This window comes from Sciurus carolinensis, chromosome 3 (genome assembly GCF_902686445.1).
Source record: "Sciurus carolinensis chromosome 3, mSciCar1.2, whole genome shotgun sequence".
Lineage (NCBI taxonomy): Eukaryota > Metazoa > Chordata > Mammalia > Rodentia > Sciuridae > Sciurus > Sciurus carolinensis.
The window spans coordinates 74,214,273-74,236,668 of record NC_062215.1 but is presented as its reverse complement, the minus strand read 5'-3'; the positions used below and the strand labels follow the sequence as shown (position 1 = coordinate 74,236,668).

At 37.4% G+C, this 22,396-nt stretch overlaps 1 protein-coding gene across 1 annotated transcript; it reads left to right on the top strand.

The window, feature by feature from the left end:
• Positions 1 to 19,979: 19,979 nt before the first annotated feature.
• Positions 19,980 to 21,115, top strand: LOC124981003 (adiponectin receptor protein 1-like). Its single transcript, XM_047547148.1, has one exon. The coding sequence runs from the start codon at positions 19,980 to 19,982 to the stop codon at positions 21,102 to 21,104; it is 1,125 nt and encodes a 374-aa protein (XP_047403104.1). The 3' UTR covers positions 21,105 to 21,115.
• Positions 21,116 to 22,396: the final 1,281 nt, after the last annotated feature.

Genomic DNA, 22,396 nt, shown 5'->3' with positions numbered 1-22,396 from the left:
TCCCCATCCTTTCACCTTTAGTCTATGGGTATCTCTTTCTATGAGGTGAGTCTCTTGTAGGCAACCTATTGTTGGATCTTTCTTTTTAATCCAATCTGCCAGTCTATGTCTTTTGATTGATGAATTCAGGCCATTAACATTCAGGGTTATTATTGAGATATGATTTGTATTCCCGATCATTTGCTTCATTTTTAAAATTTTATTTATTTATTTTTTTACTTTTTTGACTCAACTTGGTTCCTCCTTTATTTGACAGTTCCTTTAGGATAATTCCTCCCTTTGCTGATTTGCTTCTTTGTTTTTTATCTCTTCCTAATGGAATATATTGCTGAGAATGTTCTGTAATGCTGGCTTTCTTTTCGTAAATTCTTTTAGCCTTTGTTTATCATGGAATGATTTTATTTCATTGTCAAATTTGAAGGTAAGTTTTGCTGGGTATAAGATTCTTGGTTGGCATCCATTTTCTTTCAGAGCTTGAAAAATGTTGTTCCAGGCCCTTCTAGTTTTTAGGGTCTGAATTGAAAAATCTGCTGATATCTGCATTGGTTTCCCCCTGAATGTAATTTGGTTCTTTTCTCTCACAGCCTTTAAAATTCTATCTTTATTTTGTATGTTAGGTATTTTCATTATAATGTGCCTTGGTGTGGGTCTGTTGTAATTTTGTGTATTTGGAGTCCTATAAGCCTCTTGAACTTGATTTTCCATTTCATTCTTCAGATTTGGGAAATTTTCTGATATTATTTCATTGAATAGATTGTTCATTCCTTTGGTTTGTTTCTCTAAGCCTTCCTCAATCCCAATAATTCTCAAATTTGACCTTTTCATGATATCCCATAGTTCTTGGAGATTCTGTTCATGATTTCTTACCATCTTCTCTGTTTGTTCCACTTTGTTTTCAAGGTTAAATATTTTGTCTTCAATATCTGAATTTCTGTCTTCCAGCTGTTCTATCCTATTAGTTATGCTTTCTATGGAGTTCTTAATTTGGTTTATTGTTTCCTTCATGTCAAGGATTTCTGTTTGGTTTTTTTTCAATATCTCTAACTCTTTATTGAAATGATCTTTTGCTTCCTGAATTTGCTCTGTTAACTGTCCATTGGTGCGATCATTCAATGCCTGCATTTGCTCTTTCATCTCATCATTCAATGCCTGCATTTGCTCTTTCATCTCATCATTCAATGCCTGCATTTGCTCTTTCATCTCATCATTTGCTTCCCTGATCATTTTAATTATGTACATTCTGAACTCCCTTTCTGTCATTTCTTCTGCCATGCTGTCGTTGGATTTTATTGATATAACATCTATATTTGTTTGAGGCATTTTCTTCCCTTGTTTTCTCATATTGTTCAGGTATCAGTGGACTGCTGAGATGTTGCAGATTTCATCTATTGACTTATAATGTCCCTGAAGATTGCTAGTATATTCCCTCTTATCCTTCAGTAGCCTGAAGTCTTGGAGGAAGTTGATAATGCGGTGCTCCACAAGGAAGCTGCCTCTCTAGGATTGGTGACCCTCAGAGGTGCTTCCACTTGTTGACCAATGGTCATCCAAAGGGGAACTAGGCTGTGGGCTGAGGAAAGGCCTGTTTGTGCCTGTGTCTCTGGTTTTACTGACCTTGTGGGAAAACCTCACCCTGCAGGGAAGACTCACCCGGTGGGGAGGTCTCGCTGGTCAGTTCCCCTCCTAGAGGTTCCCCTCAATCTACAACTACCACCTGAGCTGGGCTGTCTTCCTCTGCAACCTTCCCAGGGGCCAGGACCTACCTCGTGGGCATAGGAGCCTCACCCTTCGAAGATGAGTCTCCTTAGGCTGCCTCTCCTCAGAGAATATGCCCGCAATCCTGGAAACTTCGCTCCGCCCCTACGCATGTCTCTGTGCGCCTCTTCCAGCAAGAGGCCACCTTGGTCATGGGACCCTGCTCGACACCTAATTGCCTGGCTATGCAGCCCCTCCTCTGAGCCGCCACCTGGAGCCCCGTACAATATCTCCACGACCCAGAGACCTGCCACACACCTCCTCCTCCGGACAGCCCCCCGGTGTTCCGACGCAGTCACTAGGAATCCAAGCAACTCACTTCACGTCTCCTCCTCCCGCCAACCGCCTGTAGCCCTAGGCAATCACTCCGAGTCCAAGTGATCCACCCTGTTCCTCCTCCTCCTCGGCGTAGCCCCCCCAGGTGTTCAGGAGCGGTCGATCGGAGACCCAAGTGACCCACCGCGCTCCTCCTCCAGGCAGGCCCCCGGTGTTCAAGAGCGGTCGCTTTGAGTCCAATCACCTCACCATTCACCTCCTCCTCTGGCAACTGCCTGTGGCTCTGATGCAGTCACTCCTAGACCAAGTGACCCGCTGTGCTTCTCCTCTTCCTCCGGGCAACCCCCCGGTGTTCAGAAGCGATCACTCTGAGTCCAAATTGCTCTCCATGCAGCTCCTCCTCAGGCAGCCGCCCGGAGCCCCAGTGGTTGCTCCGAGTCCAAGCGCTGTGCTGAGCCGCCTCCTCTAAGATGATCCCAGTTGTCCGTGTTTACCGCTCCAGCGGGGGGAGGGGCAACTTGCCGAGCAACTCTACTTCACCAAGTTCCTTGCGTTTCGCGGCTACCGCCCCATCCGGGACACCTCCCCAACGGGAGAGATTCACCTTGCAGCTTTGAGTTGGTCCCAAGTCTCTCACTATCTCCTCTTTTGAATCTTGCGTCCTGGAGCAACATGAAATGCAGCCGCCCTCTAGTCCGCCAACTTCCAACCAAGAATCTTATACCCAGCAAAACTTACCTTCAGATTTGACAATGAAATCAAATCCTTCCATGATAAACAAAAGCTAAAAGAATTTACAAAAAGAAAGCCAGCATTACAGAACATTCTCAGCAAAATATTCCATGAGGAAGAGATGAAAAAGAAAGAAGCAAATCAGAAAAAGGAGGAGCTATCCTAAAGGAACTGTCAAATAAATGAGGAACCAAATCGTGTCAAAAATAAATAAATAAATAAATAAAATGAGTCAAATGACGGGGAATACAAATCATATCTCAATAATAACCCTGAATGTTAATGGCCTGAATTCATCAATCAAAAGACATAGACTGGCAGATTGGATTAAAAAGAAAGATCCAACAATAGGTTGCCTACAAGAGACTCACCTCATAGAAAGAGATACCCATAGACTAAAGGTGAAAGGATGGGGAAAAACATACCATGCACATGGACTCAGCAAAAAAGCTGGGGTATCCATCCTCATTTCAGATAATGTGGACTTCAAGCCAAAGTTAGTCTGAAGGGATAAAGAAGGACATTTCATACTGCTTAAGGGAAGCATAAATCAGCAAGATATAACAATCATAAATATCTATGCCACAAACAGTGGCTCATCCATGTATGTCAAACAAATCCTTCTCAAACTCAGAAACCAAATAGTCCATAACACAATAATACTAGGTGATTTTAACACACCTCTCTTACCAGTGGAAAGATCTTCCAAACAAAAATTGAACAAAGAAACCATAGATCTCAATAACACAATCAATAATTTAGACTTAACGGACATTTATAGAATATACCATCCAACCAAGAGCGAATACACTTTCTTCTCAGCAGCACATGGATCCTTCTCTAAAATAGACCATATATTATGCCACAAAGCTAATGTCAGCAAATACAAGAAGATAGAGACACTACCTTGTATTCTATCAGATCATAATGGACTGAAGTTAGAAATAAATGAAAGAGTTAAAAACAGAATCTACTCCAACACCTGGAGATTGAACAATATGCTATTATATAATGAATGGATAACAGAAGATATTAGGAAGGAAATTAAAAAATTCTTAGAGGTAAATGAGAACAAAGAAACATCATATCAAAATCTCTGGGACACTATGAAAGCAGTACTTAGAGAAAAATATATTTCATGGAGCGCATTCAATAAAAGAAGTAAAACTCAACAAATAAACGCCCTCACACTACAGCTCAAGGACCTAGAAAAAGAAGAACAGACCAACACCAAAAGTAGTAGAAGACAGGAAATAGTTAAATTCACAGCAGAAATCAACAAAATTGATACAAAAAAAAATACAAAAAATTGACAAAATAAATAGTTGGTTCTTCGAAAAAATAAACAAAATTGATAAACCCTTAAGCACACTAACAAAAAGAAGACAAGAGAAAACCCAAATCACTAAAATTTGGACTGAACAAGGAAGTATCACAAAGACACGCCTGAAATACAAAACATAATTAGAAGCTATTTTGAATATCTATACTCCAAAAAAATAGAAAATTTCAAAGACATCAACAAGTTTCTAGAGACATATGAATTACCTAAACTGAACGAGGAGGACATACACAATTTAAATAGACCAATTTCAAGTAATGAAATAGAAGAAGTCATCAAAAGCCTACCAACAAAAAATGTCCAGGACCAGATGGGTTCAGTCGAGTTCTACAAAACCTTTAAAGAAGAGCTCATTCCAATACTTTTCAAAGTATTCCATAAAATAGAAGAGGAGGGAACCCTCCCAAACTCATTCTATGAAGCCAATATCACCCTGATACCTAAACCAGACAGAGACACATCGAGGAAAGAAAATTTCAGACCAATATCCTTAATGAACATCGACGCAAAAATTCTCAACAAAATTTTAGCAAATCGCATACAAAAACATATTAAAAAGATAATGCACCATGATCAAGTGGGTTTCATCCCAGGGATGCAAGGTTGGTTCAACATCAGGAAATCAATAAATGTAATTCACCATATCAAGAGACTAAAGTCAAGAATCACATGATTATTCCAATAGATGCAGAAAAAGCATTTGAAAAAATACAGCACCCCTTCATGCTCAAAACACTAGAAAAAATAGGGATAGTGGGAAAATTCCTTAACATTGTAAAGGCCATCTATGCTAAGACCATGGCTAATATCATTCTAAATGGTGAAAAATTGAAAGCATTCCCCCTAAAAACTGGAATAAGGCGGGATGCCCTCTTTCACCACTTCTATTCAATATAGTCCTTGAAACTCTAGCCAGAGCAATTAGACAGCCCAAAGAAATTAAAGGGATACGAATAGGAAAAGAAGAACTCAAACTATCCCTATTTGCTCATAATATGATTATATACATAGAGGAACCAGGAAATTCCACCAGAAAACTTTTAGAACTCATAAGTGAATTCAGAAAAGTAGCATGATAAAAGATCAATGCTCATAAATCTAAGGCATTTTTATACATAAGTGACGAATCTTCAGAAAGAGAAGTTAGGAAAACTACCCCATTCACAATAGCTTTGAAAAAAATAAAATACTTGGGAATCAATCTAACAAAAGAGGTGAAAGACCTCTACAAAACTAAAGAAAGAAATTAAAGAAAACCTTAGAAGATGGAAAGATCTCCCATGTTCTTGGATAGGCAGAATTAATATTTTCAAAATGGCCATACTACCAAAAGTGCTATAGAGATTCAATGCAATTCCAATTAAAATCCCAATGATGTACCTTACAGAAATAGAACAAGCAATCATGAAATTCATATGGAAGAATAAGAAACCCAGAATAGCTAAAGCAATCCTTTGCAGGAAAAATTAAGCTGGGGGTATCGCAATACCAGAACTTCAACTCTACTACAAAGCAATAGTAACAAAAACGGCATGATATTGGTACCAAAATAGACAGGTAGATCAATGGTACAGAATAGAGGACATACACACAAACCCAAATAAATACAATTTTCTCAGACTAGAGAAAGTTGACAAAAATATGCAATGAAGAAAAATAGCCTCTTCAACAAGTTTTGCTGGGAGAATTGGAAATCCATATGCAACAGAACGAAACTAAACCCATATCTCTCACCATGCACGAAACTAAACTCAAAATGGATTAAGGACCTCAGAATCAGACCAGAGACCCTGCAGATTATAGAAGAAAAAGTAGGTCCAAATCTTCAACATGTCGGCCTAGGACCAGACTTCCTCAACAGGACTCCCATAGCACAAGAAATAAAAGCAAGAATCAATAACTGGGATAGATTCAAACTAAAAAGTTTTCTCTCAGCAAAGAAACTATCAGCAATGCGAAGAAAGAGCCTAGAGAGTGGGAGAAAATCTTTGCCAATCATACTTTACATAGAGTACTAATCTCCAGAATCTATAAAGAACTCAAAAAACTCAACACCAAGAATACAAATAACCCAATCAACAAATGGGCTAAGGAAATGAACAGACACTTCACAGAAGAAGATCTACAAGCAATCAACAAACATATGGAAAAATGTTCAACATCTCTAGTAATAAGAGAAATGCAAATCAAAACTACCCTAAGATTCCATCTCACCCCAATTAGAATGTGATTATGAAGAATACAAGCAACAACAGGTGTTGGCGAGGATGTGGGTAAAAAGGTACACTCATACATTGCTGGTGGGGCTGCAAATTAGTGCAGCCACTCTGGAAAGCAGTGTGGAGACTCCTTAGAAAACTTGGAATGGAACCACCATTTGAACCAGCTATCCCACTCCTTGGCCTATACCCAAAGGACTGAGAATCAGTATACTACAGAGATACAGTCACATCAATGTTCTAGCTGCTCAATTCACAATAGCCAGACTGTGGAACCAACCTAGATGTCCTTCAATTGATGAATGGATAAAGAAACTGTGGTATATATATATATATATATATATATATATATATATATATATATACAATGGAATATTACTCAGCCATAAAGAATGATAAAATTATGGCATTTGTAGGCAAATGGATGAAACTGGAGAATATCATGCTAAGTGAGATATGCCAATCTCAAAAAACCAAAGGACGAATGATATCGCTATTAAGTGGATGATGACACATAATGGGGGGTGGGAGGGGTTAGTGTTAGGGTTAGAGTTAGGGTTAGGGAGGGGGTCAAGAATGGAGGAATGAAAGACTGTATAGAGGGAAAAGAGGGGTGGGAGGGGTGATGGGGAAGGGAAAAATAACAGAAAGAATCAAACAACCTCACCCTATGTAAATTTATGATTACACAAATGATATGCCTTTACTCCATTTACAAACAAAGAAAAAACCTGTATCCCATTTGTTTACAATAAAAAAAAAAAGAGATACTCTACAGAATGGAAGAAAATCTTTACCACCTGCACCTCAGATAAAGCATTAATCTTCAGGATACACAAAGAACTCAAAAAACCTTAACACAAAAAAAACAAATAACCCAATCAATAAATGGGCAAAGGAACTGAACAGACACTTCACAGAAGAAGAAATGTGAATGGTTAAGAAAAATACATGAAAAATCATTCATCATCTCTAGCAATTAGAGAAATGCAAATTAAAACTACACTGAGAGTCTATCTCACTCTAATCAGAATGACAGTTATGAAGAATACAAGTAACAATACATGTTGGTAAGCATGTGGTGAAAAAGGTTCACTCATACATTGCTGTTGGGACTGCAAATTGGTGCAACCACTCTGGAAAGCAGTATGCAGATTCTTCAGAAAACTTGGAATGGAACCACCATTAGACCCAGTTATCCCACTCCTTGGTTTATACACAAAGGAGTTAAAATAAGCATACTGTAGAGTTGCAGCCACATCAGTACATAGCAGCTCAATTCACAATAGCCAAGTTATGGAACCAATCTAGGTACCTTTCAACAGAAGAGTAGATAAAGAAAAAATGGTATATGTACACAATGGAATATTACTCAGTCATAAAGAAGAATGAATCATGGCATTTTCTGGTAAATGGATGGAACTAGAGACTATCATGCTAAGTAAAATAAGCCAGTCCCAAAACACGAAAGACTGAAATGTTCTTTCTCACATATGGATGTTAACCCCAAACAAGACAGGGTAGAAATTCATTGGATTAGACAAACAGGAATGAAGGAAAGGGAGGAAAAATGAGAATAGGAAAGAGAGTAGAATGAATTGGATATAACTTTACTATGCTGATATATGAACACATAACCAGGGTAACTGCATACCATGCACAGGCACAAGAATAGGTTGTAATCAGAATGGGTTACACTCCATGCATATATAATATGTTAAAGTATACTCTACTGCAATGCATATCTAAAGATAACAAATAATAAAAAAGAAGTAGATAGCTGAGCATTAAACCAAGCATGAGTGTCTTAGAAGCATGGCATATTGTGCAACCTCACAGGTCACATTCCATGAAGTGTACCTGTCTGCTGAGCATTGTTAGTTATGGGTTCAAGAAAGGTGAAGTCATTGAGAGGAAGTACTTAAATATTTTTAGTTATTTTACATTGCCTATTTGTGTAAGAAGATATTTCTTACTGAACAGGATAGAGATTGGTTTATGCATTGTCAAATTTATGTGTTAAGTTCCATGTGGAACAAGCTATTCATTGGTAATGCCAGGTAGAATTACAATCAAAGCAACAGATAAAAAACAGGAAAGAACAAATGGTTCTTAGTGATTGACAGTTAAAAAAAAACCTAAGGTAATAAATATGATGTAGTATGACAGCACCTGGTGGATAATTATATGATTGGTGACTGCTAGTTGTTTCATCTGTGTTTATTCTTCTTTCCTTCTTTTTCTGTGTGTGAGTATAGTCATGAGATCTGCTCTCTCAATTTTTTTGTTTTTGCTTCACCTTTTCCTTCTCTAACCCTGACTAATCATTACAACTTATTTATTCCACTTCTTATGCAAAGACTTCTACTCCCCTTATCCCTCTAACTGGGTTAGCTGCCACTCCTCTGTGCTCAAGGACCAATTTGAAGCTTTACTTTTACCATATTGTGTAGTTATTATTTGTGTATCTCTTTATGTCTCAAAAGATTGCAATGTTGTTCTCGAGGGCAAAGTTATGATTTATTCATATTTGAATACCTAATTTTAAGTGCAGGAATAGATAATGATAATCACTAAAGAATTATTGGAGAAAGAAAAAGGAAGAAAGAGAAATAGAAGGAAGAGATAGGCCGAGTGTGGTGGAGCACACCTGTAATTCCAGTGACTCAGGAGGATTCCAAGTTCAAGACCATTCTCAGAAATTCAATGAGACCCTGCCTAAAATTTTAAAAAATAAATAAATAGTAAGAGCTAGGGATATGATTCTGTTTCAAATTGCCACTGAGTTCAAATTCCCCATTAAAAAGAAACAAAAATGGTAAAGGAAGACACAGAATGAAGTAGAAGAATTTTTTGAAGCTTTGACCAGAAAGAAATGATGCACTTTTAAGAAGATAGATATATTTAAACACTTTTAAACATAATCTAATATATGCATGTATTAAAACAACACACTACCCCAGTTACATTTATAAATTTTTATGTTTTTAAACATTAATTAAAATCCAGAGGAAGAATGAAAGAGAAAGACTTTGTAACACAAACCCAAGGACTTAGCTACTTGACCAAGAATACAGTCCTTGTCAGGTGTTCTTCTGGAATTTCTCAGATAATCCATAACTTCTCCATATCTTTTACCTCCATCAGATGGCCCCCAACTCTCCGGATTGTTTATACTGTGTTCTTAATGGTTGCTTCCAGAACTTGTTCCTTTGTTGCATTTATCTTCTCTGCCTGAAATGTCTGTCTTCTCAAACACTACATTTTGTCTACCGAAGGCCCTTGAGTTTAGAGACAGCACATTCTAATGTTTCAAGCCTATGCAAAGTCGTGCCTGTGGGTCTGGAAACAAATTAGTATTGACTTTGTTCCCATTGGTCAGTCAGACTCTGCCTTCTCTGTCTTTTCCTAGTGCTGATTTTGATATGAATTCTTTCTATGTACTTAAGTTTGAGGATAACCTCTCAGTGGTTTCTGTGAATTCTTGTAAATTATTGAAGCTGTGGGTAACTTTGATTCTAAAACTAACCACAATTAAGTTTGGAGGGTACACGTTTATCTACAAGAATGCCCTCATGATGCCAACTGCTCTCTAAGATAATCTGATGCAAACATTTGTCTGAATACGTCCCACCATTGAGATTCATGATTAACCTGACTGATCCCTTGCATAGGAATATCCACTTATGCTAAAGAAAATCATTTATTCTTAAAAAAGAATAATGTTTTGTGTTAATTTGTGTTTTCTTTTTATTGTTTTTTGTTGTTCTACAAATCCACACCAAATGTATCATATGAAATATCAAATATTTATGAGCATGTTTAATAAAAGATTGTTTTCAACAGATGGCATCTTGAAAAAAACTTCCAAAAATAAAGAAATGAGTAGATAATTATGGAGTAACCTTTCAACAGAATAATATACAGTCATTTTAATACAGTTTAATAAGTATATTTCATTACATGCAAAAATGTTCACAGTGTATTAGTGTATTAGTCAGGTTTCTCTAGCAGAGCAGAACATGATCTGTATATGTATTACCATAATATGGGATTTATTATATAGATTTACACTATCAGAAATTGGATAGTCCCACAATAGCTATTTTACAATCTGTAGAGCCAGAGGAACCAATAGCTCCTCAGTTCTCAAAGTTAAAGCCTCAGAACAAGAAAACCAATGATTGAACCCCACCACAAGCCTGAAGGCCTGGAAACTCCCTGGAGACTCACTGGTAACAGTCCACATTGAAGAGTGAGGAAGTTGGTGTTTGAAGTTCATGGACAATGCCAGCAGCAATAGAAGCACCTTTTCAAAATGAATAGAGCTCTCATCTGCTTCCAGTTTCGTCTTTCTTCACCATTTATTCCATCTGGACCTCCAGCTTATTGGACAGTGCCCACATTCATGGCACATATCTTCCCTTAGTTTGCTCTTCCTCATGTGGATCATCTCTGGAAACACTCTCATAGACACACCCTCAAGTTTCTTAATCCTAGGTGTCTCTCAACCCATCAAGATGAAAATCCAGATTACACATTACAACTGGGAAATAGAAAAGCCCAAGGAGACAAACTTTGTTTATAATATGATCATGCCTCTGATTATTACTTTTTTGCACTTTCCAAATTACATGCAACTAACATGTATTTTGTAATAAAATGAATAAACTTTATTGTCAGAGCTACTTCAGAGATGGTAGTTTGGCAACAGAGAATTATGCTGAGGTTGAAAAACCTGGGGTGAACCATTTCCACATTACTCAAAGGGACTCAGGAGAGAACCTTTAGGAGTTTGGGAAATTTTTGTGATACTAAATTAAGATTCTATTCTATTATAAAAATGTGTGCAGATGTTTTATTTTACTCAATAAAATTGATATTTCTTTTAATAAAATACAAATCACTTATCTTGAGAAAAATAATTACAACAGAAAAGACCATATATCAAATTTTCCAATTGTTTATTGCACGCCTAAGTTTTCTGTCCTAACTTTTTCAAAATCCATGAATTTAGCAAATATGATGATTTTTTTTAAATTAGGTATATATGTATATCACAAACATTTTAGAGTTTAAAACCAAAAGAACCCTGTCTCAGTGCTTTATTCCAATGACAACATTGTACTAGAAAGACTTCTCATACTTATCTTATGGCACTTGGGCTTTTACCACATCTGATGATGTCACAATTCCTTCATTTTAGGAACCAGATCAACTTCAAATTCTGCATTTTAACAGTGGCATGTAGAACAGATGCGAACTTTCTTTCTTTTAATTGTTGTTGTTTTAATGCTTTCCTTCAAAGTCAGAAGCCTGATCAACCTCATAGCTAAAATATTACAAAAAAATAAATAAATAATATTGCCTCTGCACTGAACATGTACTGACCTTTGCTCATCATTTTCCCTAAGTGAAACTTTATAACAACTATTTTATAGGATTTACATTGTATTGGAGGTTAAAAAAGTCTAGAGATGAATTAAAGTATGTGGGATGATGTGTGTTGGTTATGAAAAGATACTATGAAATTTTACGTAAGGGAGTTGAGCCTCCAGAGATTTGGTATCCCTCCTGATACCAAGTCTTTGAATGCTCAACTCCCTAACATAAAATAAAATAAAACTGCCTAAGTTAGGGTTGGTTTTTTGAAACAATTATAGACAAAGTAAAATGTATCAGTCAGGGATAAAACTTTATAAAATGAAAATGACAAAGGGGAGAGAAAGTTGTTCAAACATCAGTTCCCTTGTTTGTGGGAATGGAGCCTTTATTGCTTTCTTTCTGGTGGTTCTTGTGCTTCGAGTTGACATCCATATTGCAGCTAAGTCCTGGATTTCTGAAATCTGACCTGGGAGTTAGATGACCAACTTGGGACCATCAGGTTTATGTGAGAACAGAGAAGTCTGTGTTTCAGGTCTGAATTATTCCAGGGAGGTGAAAAATGCAGAGTACCTAACTCCAGAAAACAAAATCATCAATCCTGTGTACGTCTCTAACAACTTAAACTGTAAAATAAGGGAACTGATGCTTAACTCTTGTCAGATATTAGACTCACCTAATCTAACGGAAGTGCCAACTCTCTTCCCTGGGTATGGAGCATGGAAACCAGGGTCTCATACATGTTATTTAGGTGCTTCAGCACTGAGTTATACACCCAGCCTAGGAAATAATTTTAAAGATGTGTAAGACATGCATGTGAATGAAAATAGCTACTAATCATTTCTAGTCAGTTTTATACTTACAGAGACTCAAAGGAAGTTTGGGGCAGATGAAAATGATGTGAATTGAGTTCATGAACAATAACTAAGAGGAGCCTAATAAAGCTTAACCATTTTTCTGATAATAACCATCATTCGGCCCTGTTTGCAGGATAACTCTTGTCTTCTTGCTGAGTTAAAACCAAGTCAACCCAGCAAAGATAACAGAAATACACAAAGCAAAGCAAAGAACATTCAAATCATAACAAACAGGCTTTCACATTAAGCACCTGTTAGAGTTATCTAGGCCAGTTTCCAGAAATGAAGTTAGTAGATTGAAATAAGTATAGATATTCTCTCCTCATTTAATGTATATTGCCTGAAAAATGAGACTGTGACATCTGACCTCATTTCCCCCAGGAATCTACCTTCTTCACACCAGAGGGAGTCTGTGGCCTGAAACAGAATGTCAGCTCTATTATTGGATCTATATCTTCTATTCCACTGCTTTTCCTTTCCAACTGGACCTTTTCTTCCCATCATGCAGCTTTCTATGCTGCAGTTAGCTAATGCACTCCCCCATGCTTCCCCACACTGCTTTTCTTGAAAGTTAACTCATTACATGGAAAGACAGTTGTCTGTCCTGTTCTTGGCATTCAGACACAGTTGGCCTCTCTGCTATTGGACTTTAGCAGTAAGAATCTCATTTCCATCATACACGGCACCTTAGCAAGCCCTTTCAAATGCCCCTTTTTATTTCTACACTTGCAACTCATTAAGATAATTGACTTTTTAAAATTTTTCTATTTTATCTGTAACATAAATTTCACTCCTTAAAATAATGTGACTGCCTGACTGGTTTTAAAGGATGTTAAGGCAATTGTAATGACAAGTAGTCACGGGAGGAGAAGGCATGAGGTGAATGGTGGGGAGTAGCAATTTCCATTTCAGTGAACAAGAAAGAATGGGCTTACCCTGAGGGTGTGACCCGGAATAGACACTCCCCAGCACCTCTTGAGAGTAAGAGATGTTGAACATAGAAGAGAGAGGCAGAGAAGGGCATGGATTATGCTTCCTGGGAATTGAGACAACTGCAACAACAAAAAGCCCAAGAATCTACAGACAAGTGAAGGAAATGATAAAGTCATGTAAGTCTCATAATGAGCAAGACTGGGGACTACAGGGTTTGGTGTGTAAAAAGGGCAGGGTAAGGGTGAAGGTGGAGGAGAGGAGTCTGCTGATGGTATGTAGAGCTGGATTATAAAGAATTCTGTGAATTAAGATAAAATATTAATTTTATCATGACAAAATAAGCAGAGGTACAGAAAATGTGTATGACAAATCATAAAGGAGTGAATGAAAATTTAAAAAGTTAGTGAAAGAGCTTACTAACACAATAGTGGTGGTAGTAGATACATACAGTGGAAGTAAATATAGACAGTGTAAATTGATGGATAAAACAACTATTAAGGAAAGTCAATTGGAGTTGTTTTTTTAGGTCACAAATGGTTCCCTGCTTTCAGCTCTATTTCATTTTATTTTAAATTCAGACATTATTTTAAACTTTAGAAAGAAGATGTTGGCCAAGACTGTGGGATGTAATTTCAATAGAGAATAAAGTTTGAAAGTGAGGTGGAATTTAACTAAAGAATCAGTGTTTAAGGTATTTTAGGAAGCAAGAATATAGCAAGACTCAGATGTAAGAAAATGAGACATTTCCAGAGAACTACAAATACTTGGGACTTCACAAAAAAGGGGGCCAAATAGTGAAAGTTAGATGGAAAAGTAGACTTGAATGACCTTGTATATCTTGAGAAACAGTAATTTGTGACTATTGGAAAGCTACTGAATGATTTTAAGTCAATAGTGAAACACATTTTTCACATTATCTTTGGAAAAATTGCCCTGGAAATAAAGCATAGGTTGAAGGTAGAGTGACCATTATTCCTAGTTTTCCTGAGAGAATCCAAGTCTATCATGTATATCTAGAATAATTAATAATGACTACCCTTTCCCCCTCCTAATTGTCTAAATATAAAAAATAAAGTAATTAACTAGACAAGGTGATGCACACTTGTAATCACAATGACTCAGGAGACTGAAGTAGGAGGACATGAGTTTAAGGCCCCCTGGGCAACTCAGTGAGACCCTCAAAGATTTATCAAGATTCAGTCTCAAAATAAAACTAAATATATAAATAAATAAAAGTATTGGTAATGAAGCTTAGTGGTGAAGCACCCTTGGGTTCTATCCCTAGTACCAAAATCACAACAACAACAAATAAAAGATGGTGAATCTCTGAAAGAAGAGAGTAAACCCAGAAATAGGTAAGTTGAAAATTCAGTGAACCAACTAATGCCTAAATGACTAAGTAATAAAATAGAACATGATGCACTCAATATACTAAAAGAAGTTTTATATAACTGCAACATAAGGTACTAGAAGGACAGAAGCAGAGGGCTAATGAGGTAGGTAAGGGCCAGGTCATTTCACTGAAGTTCTTCCAAACCAAATTAAAAGATTTAGATTTTAATGAAAGAAAGTTTGAAACAATCAAATGGTTTTGAAAATAGGGGAACACTGTTACATGTGTGTTTACAACTTCACACTCGGGTGTCAGTGTGGAGAATAAAGTTATGGGAATAAGATTAAAGGCAAAAAAACTAGATAGAGAAATTTGTGACAAAATGTTAAAGTAGTTCAGAAAAATAGTAATCTGTGTAAAAAGGAGAAGGATAGATAGGAGCATATTTATTCAAGTTTTTCTTATGAAGTAGATCTATAGGGACCAAATTGAAATGGGCAATAAGAAGAGAAGAATTAACATTCTACTTTATCTAGGATTTTACTAAATCACTCAAGATGAAAATCCCAGGGAATGAAATAAATTTAGAGATGTTGGTAATTATTTTTGTCTTTTTTTAAATTGTTTTTTCTTAATTTTACATGAAAGTAGAATGCATTTTGATAAAGTTATATAAGAATGGAATATATGTTATTCTAATTAAACCTCATTCTGTGGGTAGACACAATGGTGGAATTCAGTTAGCTATTTTCATATGTGTACACAGGAAGATTATGTTAGATTTATTCTACTATCCTTCCTATTCCAAGTCCCCTCCCCTCCCTTCCTTCCTTTTTGTGTAATCTATTGAACTTTTCTTCTCCCCTCCTTTATTGTGTCTTAGTTTCACATATCAGCAAAAAAATTCCCTTTGTTTTTTTGGAATTGGCTTATTTCACTTAGGCATGGTAGTCTCCAGATCCATTCATTTACTGGCAAATGTCATAAAGTCATTCTTCTTTATGGATGAGTTCTATTCCATTGGGTATATATATCACAATTTCTTTATGCATTCATCTGTTGGTAGGCATCTAGGGTGTTTCCATAGTTTAACCATTATGAATTGTGCTGCTATAAACATTGATGTGGCTGTTATTGAAGTATGTTGACTTTACATTTTTTAATATATGATGAAGAGTGGGATAACTGTGTCAAATGGTAGTTCCATTCCTAGTTTTTTGGGGAATTTCTATATTGCTTTCTAGAGTGGTTGCACCAATTTGGAGCCCCACCTACAATGCGTGAGCATTTCCTTTCCCCACTTTCTCGCCAACACTTGTTTCTTGGATTCTTGACAGTTGCCATTCTTAGTGGAGTGAGTAGTTTGAATTTGCATTTCTCTAATTGCTAGAGATGTTGAACTTTTTTCCCATGTATTTCTGGATCATTTGTATTTCTTCTTTTAAGAAGGGAATTTCTGGGATATAAAAAAACTCAAAAAGCCAATACCAGAAAAAAAGAAAGAAAGAAAGAAAGAAAGAAAGAAAGAAAGAAAGAAAGAAAGAAAGAAAGAAAGAAAGAAAAAAGAGAAAGAAAGAAAGAACAGAAAAGAAAAGAAAAACATATAACCTAATCAATGAATGGGGAAAGGAGCCAAACAGACCCTGCTTTCTGCTTTAGCAAATGGTGATGGTACTAATCATAACAACACAAAATGAGTATAATTTGTGGAGGATAATGAGGCATTTTCTTGAGTTCATTTTAACTCAGGAGTTGTGTATCACACATGTAGGAATGATCTGTAAAAGGTCACATGTGGATCTGGAGTTCAACTGCATATAGTGACTGTCATAGATTGGGCAATGATGTACCCCTGCCTTTAGATATGAACTATGAGAGATGCAGGTGAGGTCAGAGGGCCTGTGATGATTATTGTGAGAACAAATATGTCTTTTGTGCACTTTACAATGTAATAGTCAATATACATTCATTTGATCCCACCACAATCAGTGAGATATAAATGATAAATATGTTATCTCCATCTTTTAAGTGTGACAGTGAGTTCTGAAGGTTATTTATTTTCATGTTAAATTACAGCATAAAGTAATAGAATAAGTATCTTTAGACCATCTTGATCCTGACCCTCCCAACCATAAATGGCACAAGAAGACTAAAGTTAGCCATCAGGACATCCACAAATCCTGAACATTCTTTGTTGCTGTGAGTTCTAGTTTCACTCTTCTGTTTCTACTGGTACTTAAGACCCTATTTCTTTTGACTCTCTTGTATTTGAACTTTCCCATTTCCATTAAGGAAATAGTTTTACTGACATATTTGACAAATCTTTTCTTTTTCACATTTGGAAAAAATTATTACCAAGACTTGGTGCTTGGCAGAGTTCATTTCAGAGTTAATCCAGTTTTCTGAGCAAGACACGGAAAATTCTAGTGCTTTATTCCTCAAACAGATCAGATTCTTAAAAGTGCTTTATTGTGGATTCTGAAGAAATTTTAGTTGCAGAATTGGTTGGCTTCTTTATGGGAGAGCCAAAAATATCTCTTCCTAAGAGGTAAATCTTAGAATAAAGAATAAAAGGTCAGACTCATATTGAAATTCAGTGATGATAGGTCACCATATTTACTCTCATGTGATCAGGAGGTTTAGACAAAACTTCCCAATACAAGTGTTTAGATCATCTGACTGCCCCATGGTAAGTAGATGTTCAACTATTGACCAGTCCACTGTGACTATGGTGTACTGGATTACATCAAACAAAACATAACAACTTGGTGCTTCACCAATCAAAAGAGTTGACGAGATAGTTTCAATAATTGAGAACATAATGTATAATATGACTTATTTAGGATCATCATGAAGATAAATTTTACAAATATTATAGTAGATATCTATGGGAAGACAAAAAAGGAGACATTAGCATTTGAAAACAATTGTACTTTACTTACTTTATACACATTACTTTATAAAGGATGATAGTATTGTTATATCTCATGAAACTATTCAAGGTAAGAAGTATATATGAACAGGTACTGTATTCTAGGAATGGAGCTTAGCACCTCTCTCTGTTAATTTCAGTGAGAACCTATGGTGATTACAAATATTAAGAAGAGTTAATGGTTAACAAAGACTTATAGCAAGGAATACAGAGAAAGAAATGGGAATGATGGAAATAGATTATCATGATCCTTATCTGCCTTACACTTTTTTCTAACCCTAAAATGTTAGGGTAATTTCTGGAATGTAGCAGTTAATTTTACAGCTACAGAAATCCAGAGTTTAAGAAGAGATAACAATATACATTGGAAGAATAAAGTTATAGCTCTATCCACAGTAAATAGAGTTCCTGACTTACCATGATTCATTGCATGGTTTTTCAAATTAACAGTAGTACCAAAGTGACACATATTCACTAACAACTGTATTTGAATGCTTTTTATTAGTGCTCTATAGTGATGCACCATAGTGTGGTTCATTTTGACATACTCATAAATGCATATAACATAGTTTGCTCCATTTCAGTACTTAGAACTTCCTGGTTTCATCCCATTCATCCTCCCTGGGTCCCTTTCCTGTACTCTATTAATTATTTACTTATTTAAATCGGTGAATTAGAGTTAATATAAAATTGGAACACATTGGTGATGAAGTCATACATGCCCCCAGAGTAATTTTGTCAAATTCATTTCCCAGTTCTTCCCCTTTCCCTTTCCTCTTCACTCCACATTGGTCCCCTGCTTCTGCTGTACTGATCTCCCTTCCAATTTTGCAAGACATACTTTTCAACTCCTTTTTTCTCTCGAGTTTCTGCATATGAGAGGAAATATTTGACCCTTGGCTTTTTCAGTCTGACATTTCATTTAGCATGATGTTCTCCAGTTCCACCCATTTCACTACCAATGACATAATTTCATTCTTCTTTTTCCCTGATGGAATCACATTATCACAATTACATTATGGAAATAGCCTAAGTACTTGTCAGAATACAAATGAATAAAGAAAATGTAATTCAAATTTTAAATTTTGCTCTTTCCTGAGGCTAGTCATATGTGGTCTTATGGTCTCACAAGATGCTGGGCAGTGGAAGCAAGCCACAACTACCTAGTAGCCAAGTCATGGTGATAGGAAACAACTCATAGGTTCAGTGTGCTGTGCTGCTGAACTATGATGTTCAGTCAGTTAAATGCATTAAATTAATTTATTGGTTCATGTTTTTCCTATATGACAAGCTTATTGGGAATGCAATTTCAATGTAAGTTATAAATTGAGGAAGATCAGTAGATACTTAGAAGACCAAAAATTTTTGAGACAGCAAATTTGACCCAGAAATGGTGGAGAAGAAAAAAACACATTGTTTGGCAATAATGGATATTCATTTCTTTGTTTTCCTTATATTAATGCATTATTGTTACAAATAATAGTTAAGTTCATTTTTAAAAAATCATAGGTGCATGGAATTTGATTTATGCTATTTTGGTTCCCCCATGCCTCCCCTTTCCCTCTCTACCTCCCTCCCCATGTCCCTCTGCTTCTACTCTATTGAATATTTTTTAAGTTATTTATTCATTTATTTTTGATTGACGCTTTATAGATACACATAAAGGAGAATTCACTGTGATATATTTATATATATAAATATATATATATATACGCACTTAGCGTGATTTTGTAATATCCATTCCACATTTCCTCTCCTTTCCCTTCCCTCCTCCTTAACCTGCTCCACCGCTCTTCCCTGTCTTTATGATATTCAATATCCCCCTCTTTCCCGGCATTTTCTTCTTGCTTCCATATATAAGAAAACACATTAAATTCTTGATTTGCTGAGTCTAACTTATTTCCCTTGGCATGATGTTCTCCCGCTCCATTCATGTACTGGAAAATGGCATAATTTCGTTCTTCTTTTAAGAGTGATTGAAACTCTGTTGCGGAGGTGACGCCGCGAGGTCGCGCGCCCCTTCCGGTCGGGAAAGACGCTGAAGATCGGGGGCCGCTGGGCCTCAGGCCGCTTCCAGTGCCGCGGGATGTAGCTGGGGGACCGTGGTGCCCAGCAGAGCCTGTCCACCCGGCCTGTTGCCATCACAGGGAGATCTCTGCCCCTGGAACTGAGAGAGCCAGCCATTCCCCAGGCTGAAGGGCACTGAGGTGCCAGCCAGATGTCTTCCCACAGAGGATCTGTGGGGGCACAGGGCAGTGAGGCTTCTACCAGTAACATGGAAACTGACTCGGTGGAACTAGCTGAACTGGGACCCCTGCCAGAAGAGAAGGGTGAGCCGGTAATTGCCAAGCCCAACGAGGCTGAAAAGCAAACATGCCCAGGGCCCCAGGAAGAAGAGGAGGAGGAACAGGTACTCACGCTTCCCCTGCAGGCCCACCATGCCATGGAGAAGATGGAGGAGTTCGTGCATAAGGTCTGGGAGGGACGTTGGAAGGTCATCCCGTATGAGGTACTCCCTGAATGGCTGAAGGACAATGACTATCTGCTACATGGCCACAGACCACCCATGCCCTCCTTTCGGGCTTGCTTCAAGAGCATCTTCCGCATCCACACAGAAACTGGCAACATCTGGACCCATCTACTTGGTTTTGTGCTGTTTCTCTTTTTGGGAATCTTGACTATGCTTAGACCAAATGCATACTTCATAATCCCTCTTCAGGAGAAAGTGGTTTTTGGCATGTTCTTTTTGAGTGCAGTACTCTGCCTCAGCTTCTCCTGGCTCTTCCACACTGTCTATTGTCATTCAGAGAAAGTCTCTCAGACTTTTTCCAAACTGGACTATTCAGGGATTGCTCTACTGATTATGGGGAGCTTTGTCCCCTGGCTCTATTACTCCTTCTACTGCTCCCCACAGCCTCGGCTCATCTACCTCTCCATCATCTGTGTCCTGGGCATCTCTGCCATCATTGTGGCACAGTGGGATCAGTTTGCCACTCCTGAGCATCGGCCAACAAGAGCAGCAGTGTTCCTGGGACTTGGCTTGAGCGGCGTGGTGCCCACCATGCACTTTACGATCACTGAGGGTTTTGTCAAGGCCACCACAGTGGGCCAGATGGGCTGGATCTTTCTCATGGCTGTGTTGTACATCACTGGAACCGGCCTTTATGCTGCTCGGATTCCTGAGCGCTTCTTTCCTGGGAAGTTTGACATATGGTTCCAGTCCCACCAGATTTTCCACGTCCTGGTGGTGGCAGCAGCCTTTGTCCACTTCTATGGGGTCTCCAACCTTCAGGAATTCCGTTATGGTCTAAAAGGTGGCTGTACTGATGACTCCCTTCTCTGAACCTTCCCACCTTGAGGTGGAGAGGAAACTTCCCAAGTGCTTTTAAAAATAACTTCTTTGCTCAAGTGAGAGGAAGAGTCTGAGTTGTCTGTTTCTCGAAGAAACCTCTTAGAGAATTCAGTACTCCTTAAGCTTCAGCTCACTTTCACAGCCACTGGGCAATGAACTTTCCATTTCTATTTCCCTAGCTGGGAGGGTAGGGATGGTCAGCATAGTCATCCCCCTCCTTGGCAGTAACCCTCCTCAGCAAGACAACTATTGGTCCCTCACAGAGACAGTTCTTTGAAGCTCATTTTAAGATTTTTACCCCCTCCTTCAACCATTTTAGAAAAAAATTATGAACTGCAAGTCTTCAGAAATTCTGGGTTTTTTTCCTGAAAGAGAATGTCCTTTCCCTACCACTTTCCTTACTTTGGAACCTGGCTCATAACAGGCCATCTGATTTTATAAAACACTTTTCAGAAACAATTATAACCTGGTCCCATATTTCTAGGGCCTAGATCTGCTTACATAGCAGGAAAAATAAAGACACCAACTTTTACGTAACCCAGCTAATCATGGAAGGGTGTCCAGGCTTCAGATAACTTGACTTTTAATTCTTTTTCCTTGGCAGAGTAATGTAAAATTAAACTGGGGAAAGATATTCAATATATAATACTAAGCTTTAAAAAAGAAACCTGCTATCGTTGCTGTGTATCTCTATGCAAAGACTATGGTGATAATAAAAGAAAGTACAGCAGAAACAAAACAAAACAAAACAAAAAAACTCTATTGTGGTATATACACCACAGGTCCTTAACTCATTCTTCTATTGAAGGGCATTTGGGCTGGTTCCAAAATTTGGCTATTGTGAATTGTGTTGCTATAAACATTTATGTGAATATATCATTATAGTATGATGATTTTACTTATTTCAGATAAATACAAAGAAGTGTCATAGCTTCTGGTCATATGGTGATCTCGTTCCTAGTTTTTTGAAAAATCACCATACTGCTGTTCAAATTGGTTGCATTAATTTGCAGTCCCACTGACAACGTGTAAGTGTACCTTTCCCCACACTCTCACCATCATTTATTATTGTAGTCTCAATAATAGCCATTCTGACTGACTTGGAATGAAATCTTAGTTCAGTTTTGATTTACATTTTCCTGATTGTTACAGATGTTTAATATTTTTTTTTCATATATTTGTTGGCCATTTGTGTTCTGTCTTTTGAAAAATTTCTGTAGAATTTTTTTTTTCCATTGGTTGATTGCATTCTTTGTGGTTTTTTGTTTGTGAGTTTGTTTGAT

Bases quoted from the DNA above. Each gene is read 5' to 3' on its own strand.
- LOC124981003 (XM_047547148.1), top strand. From the start codon at position 19,980: ATGTCTTCCCACAGAGGATCTGTGGGGGCACAGGGCAGTGAGGCTTCT.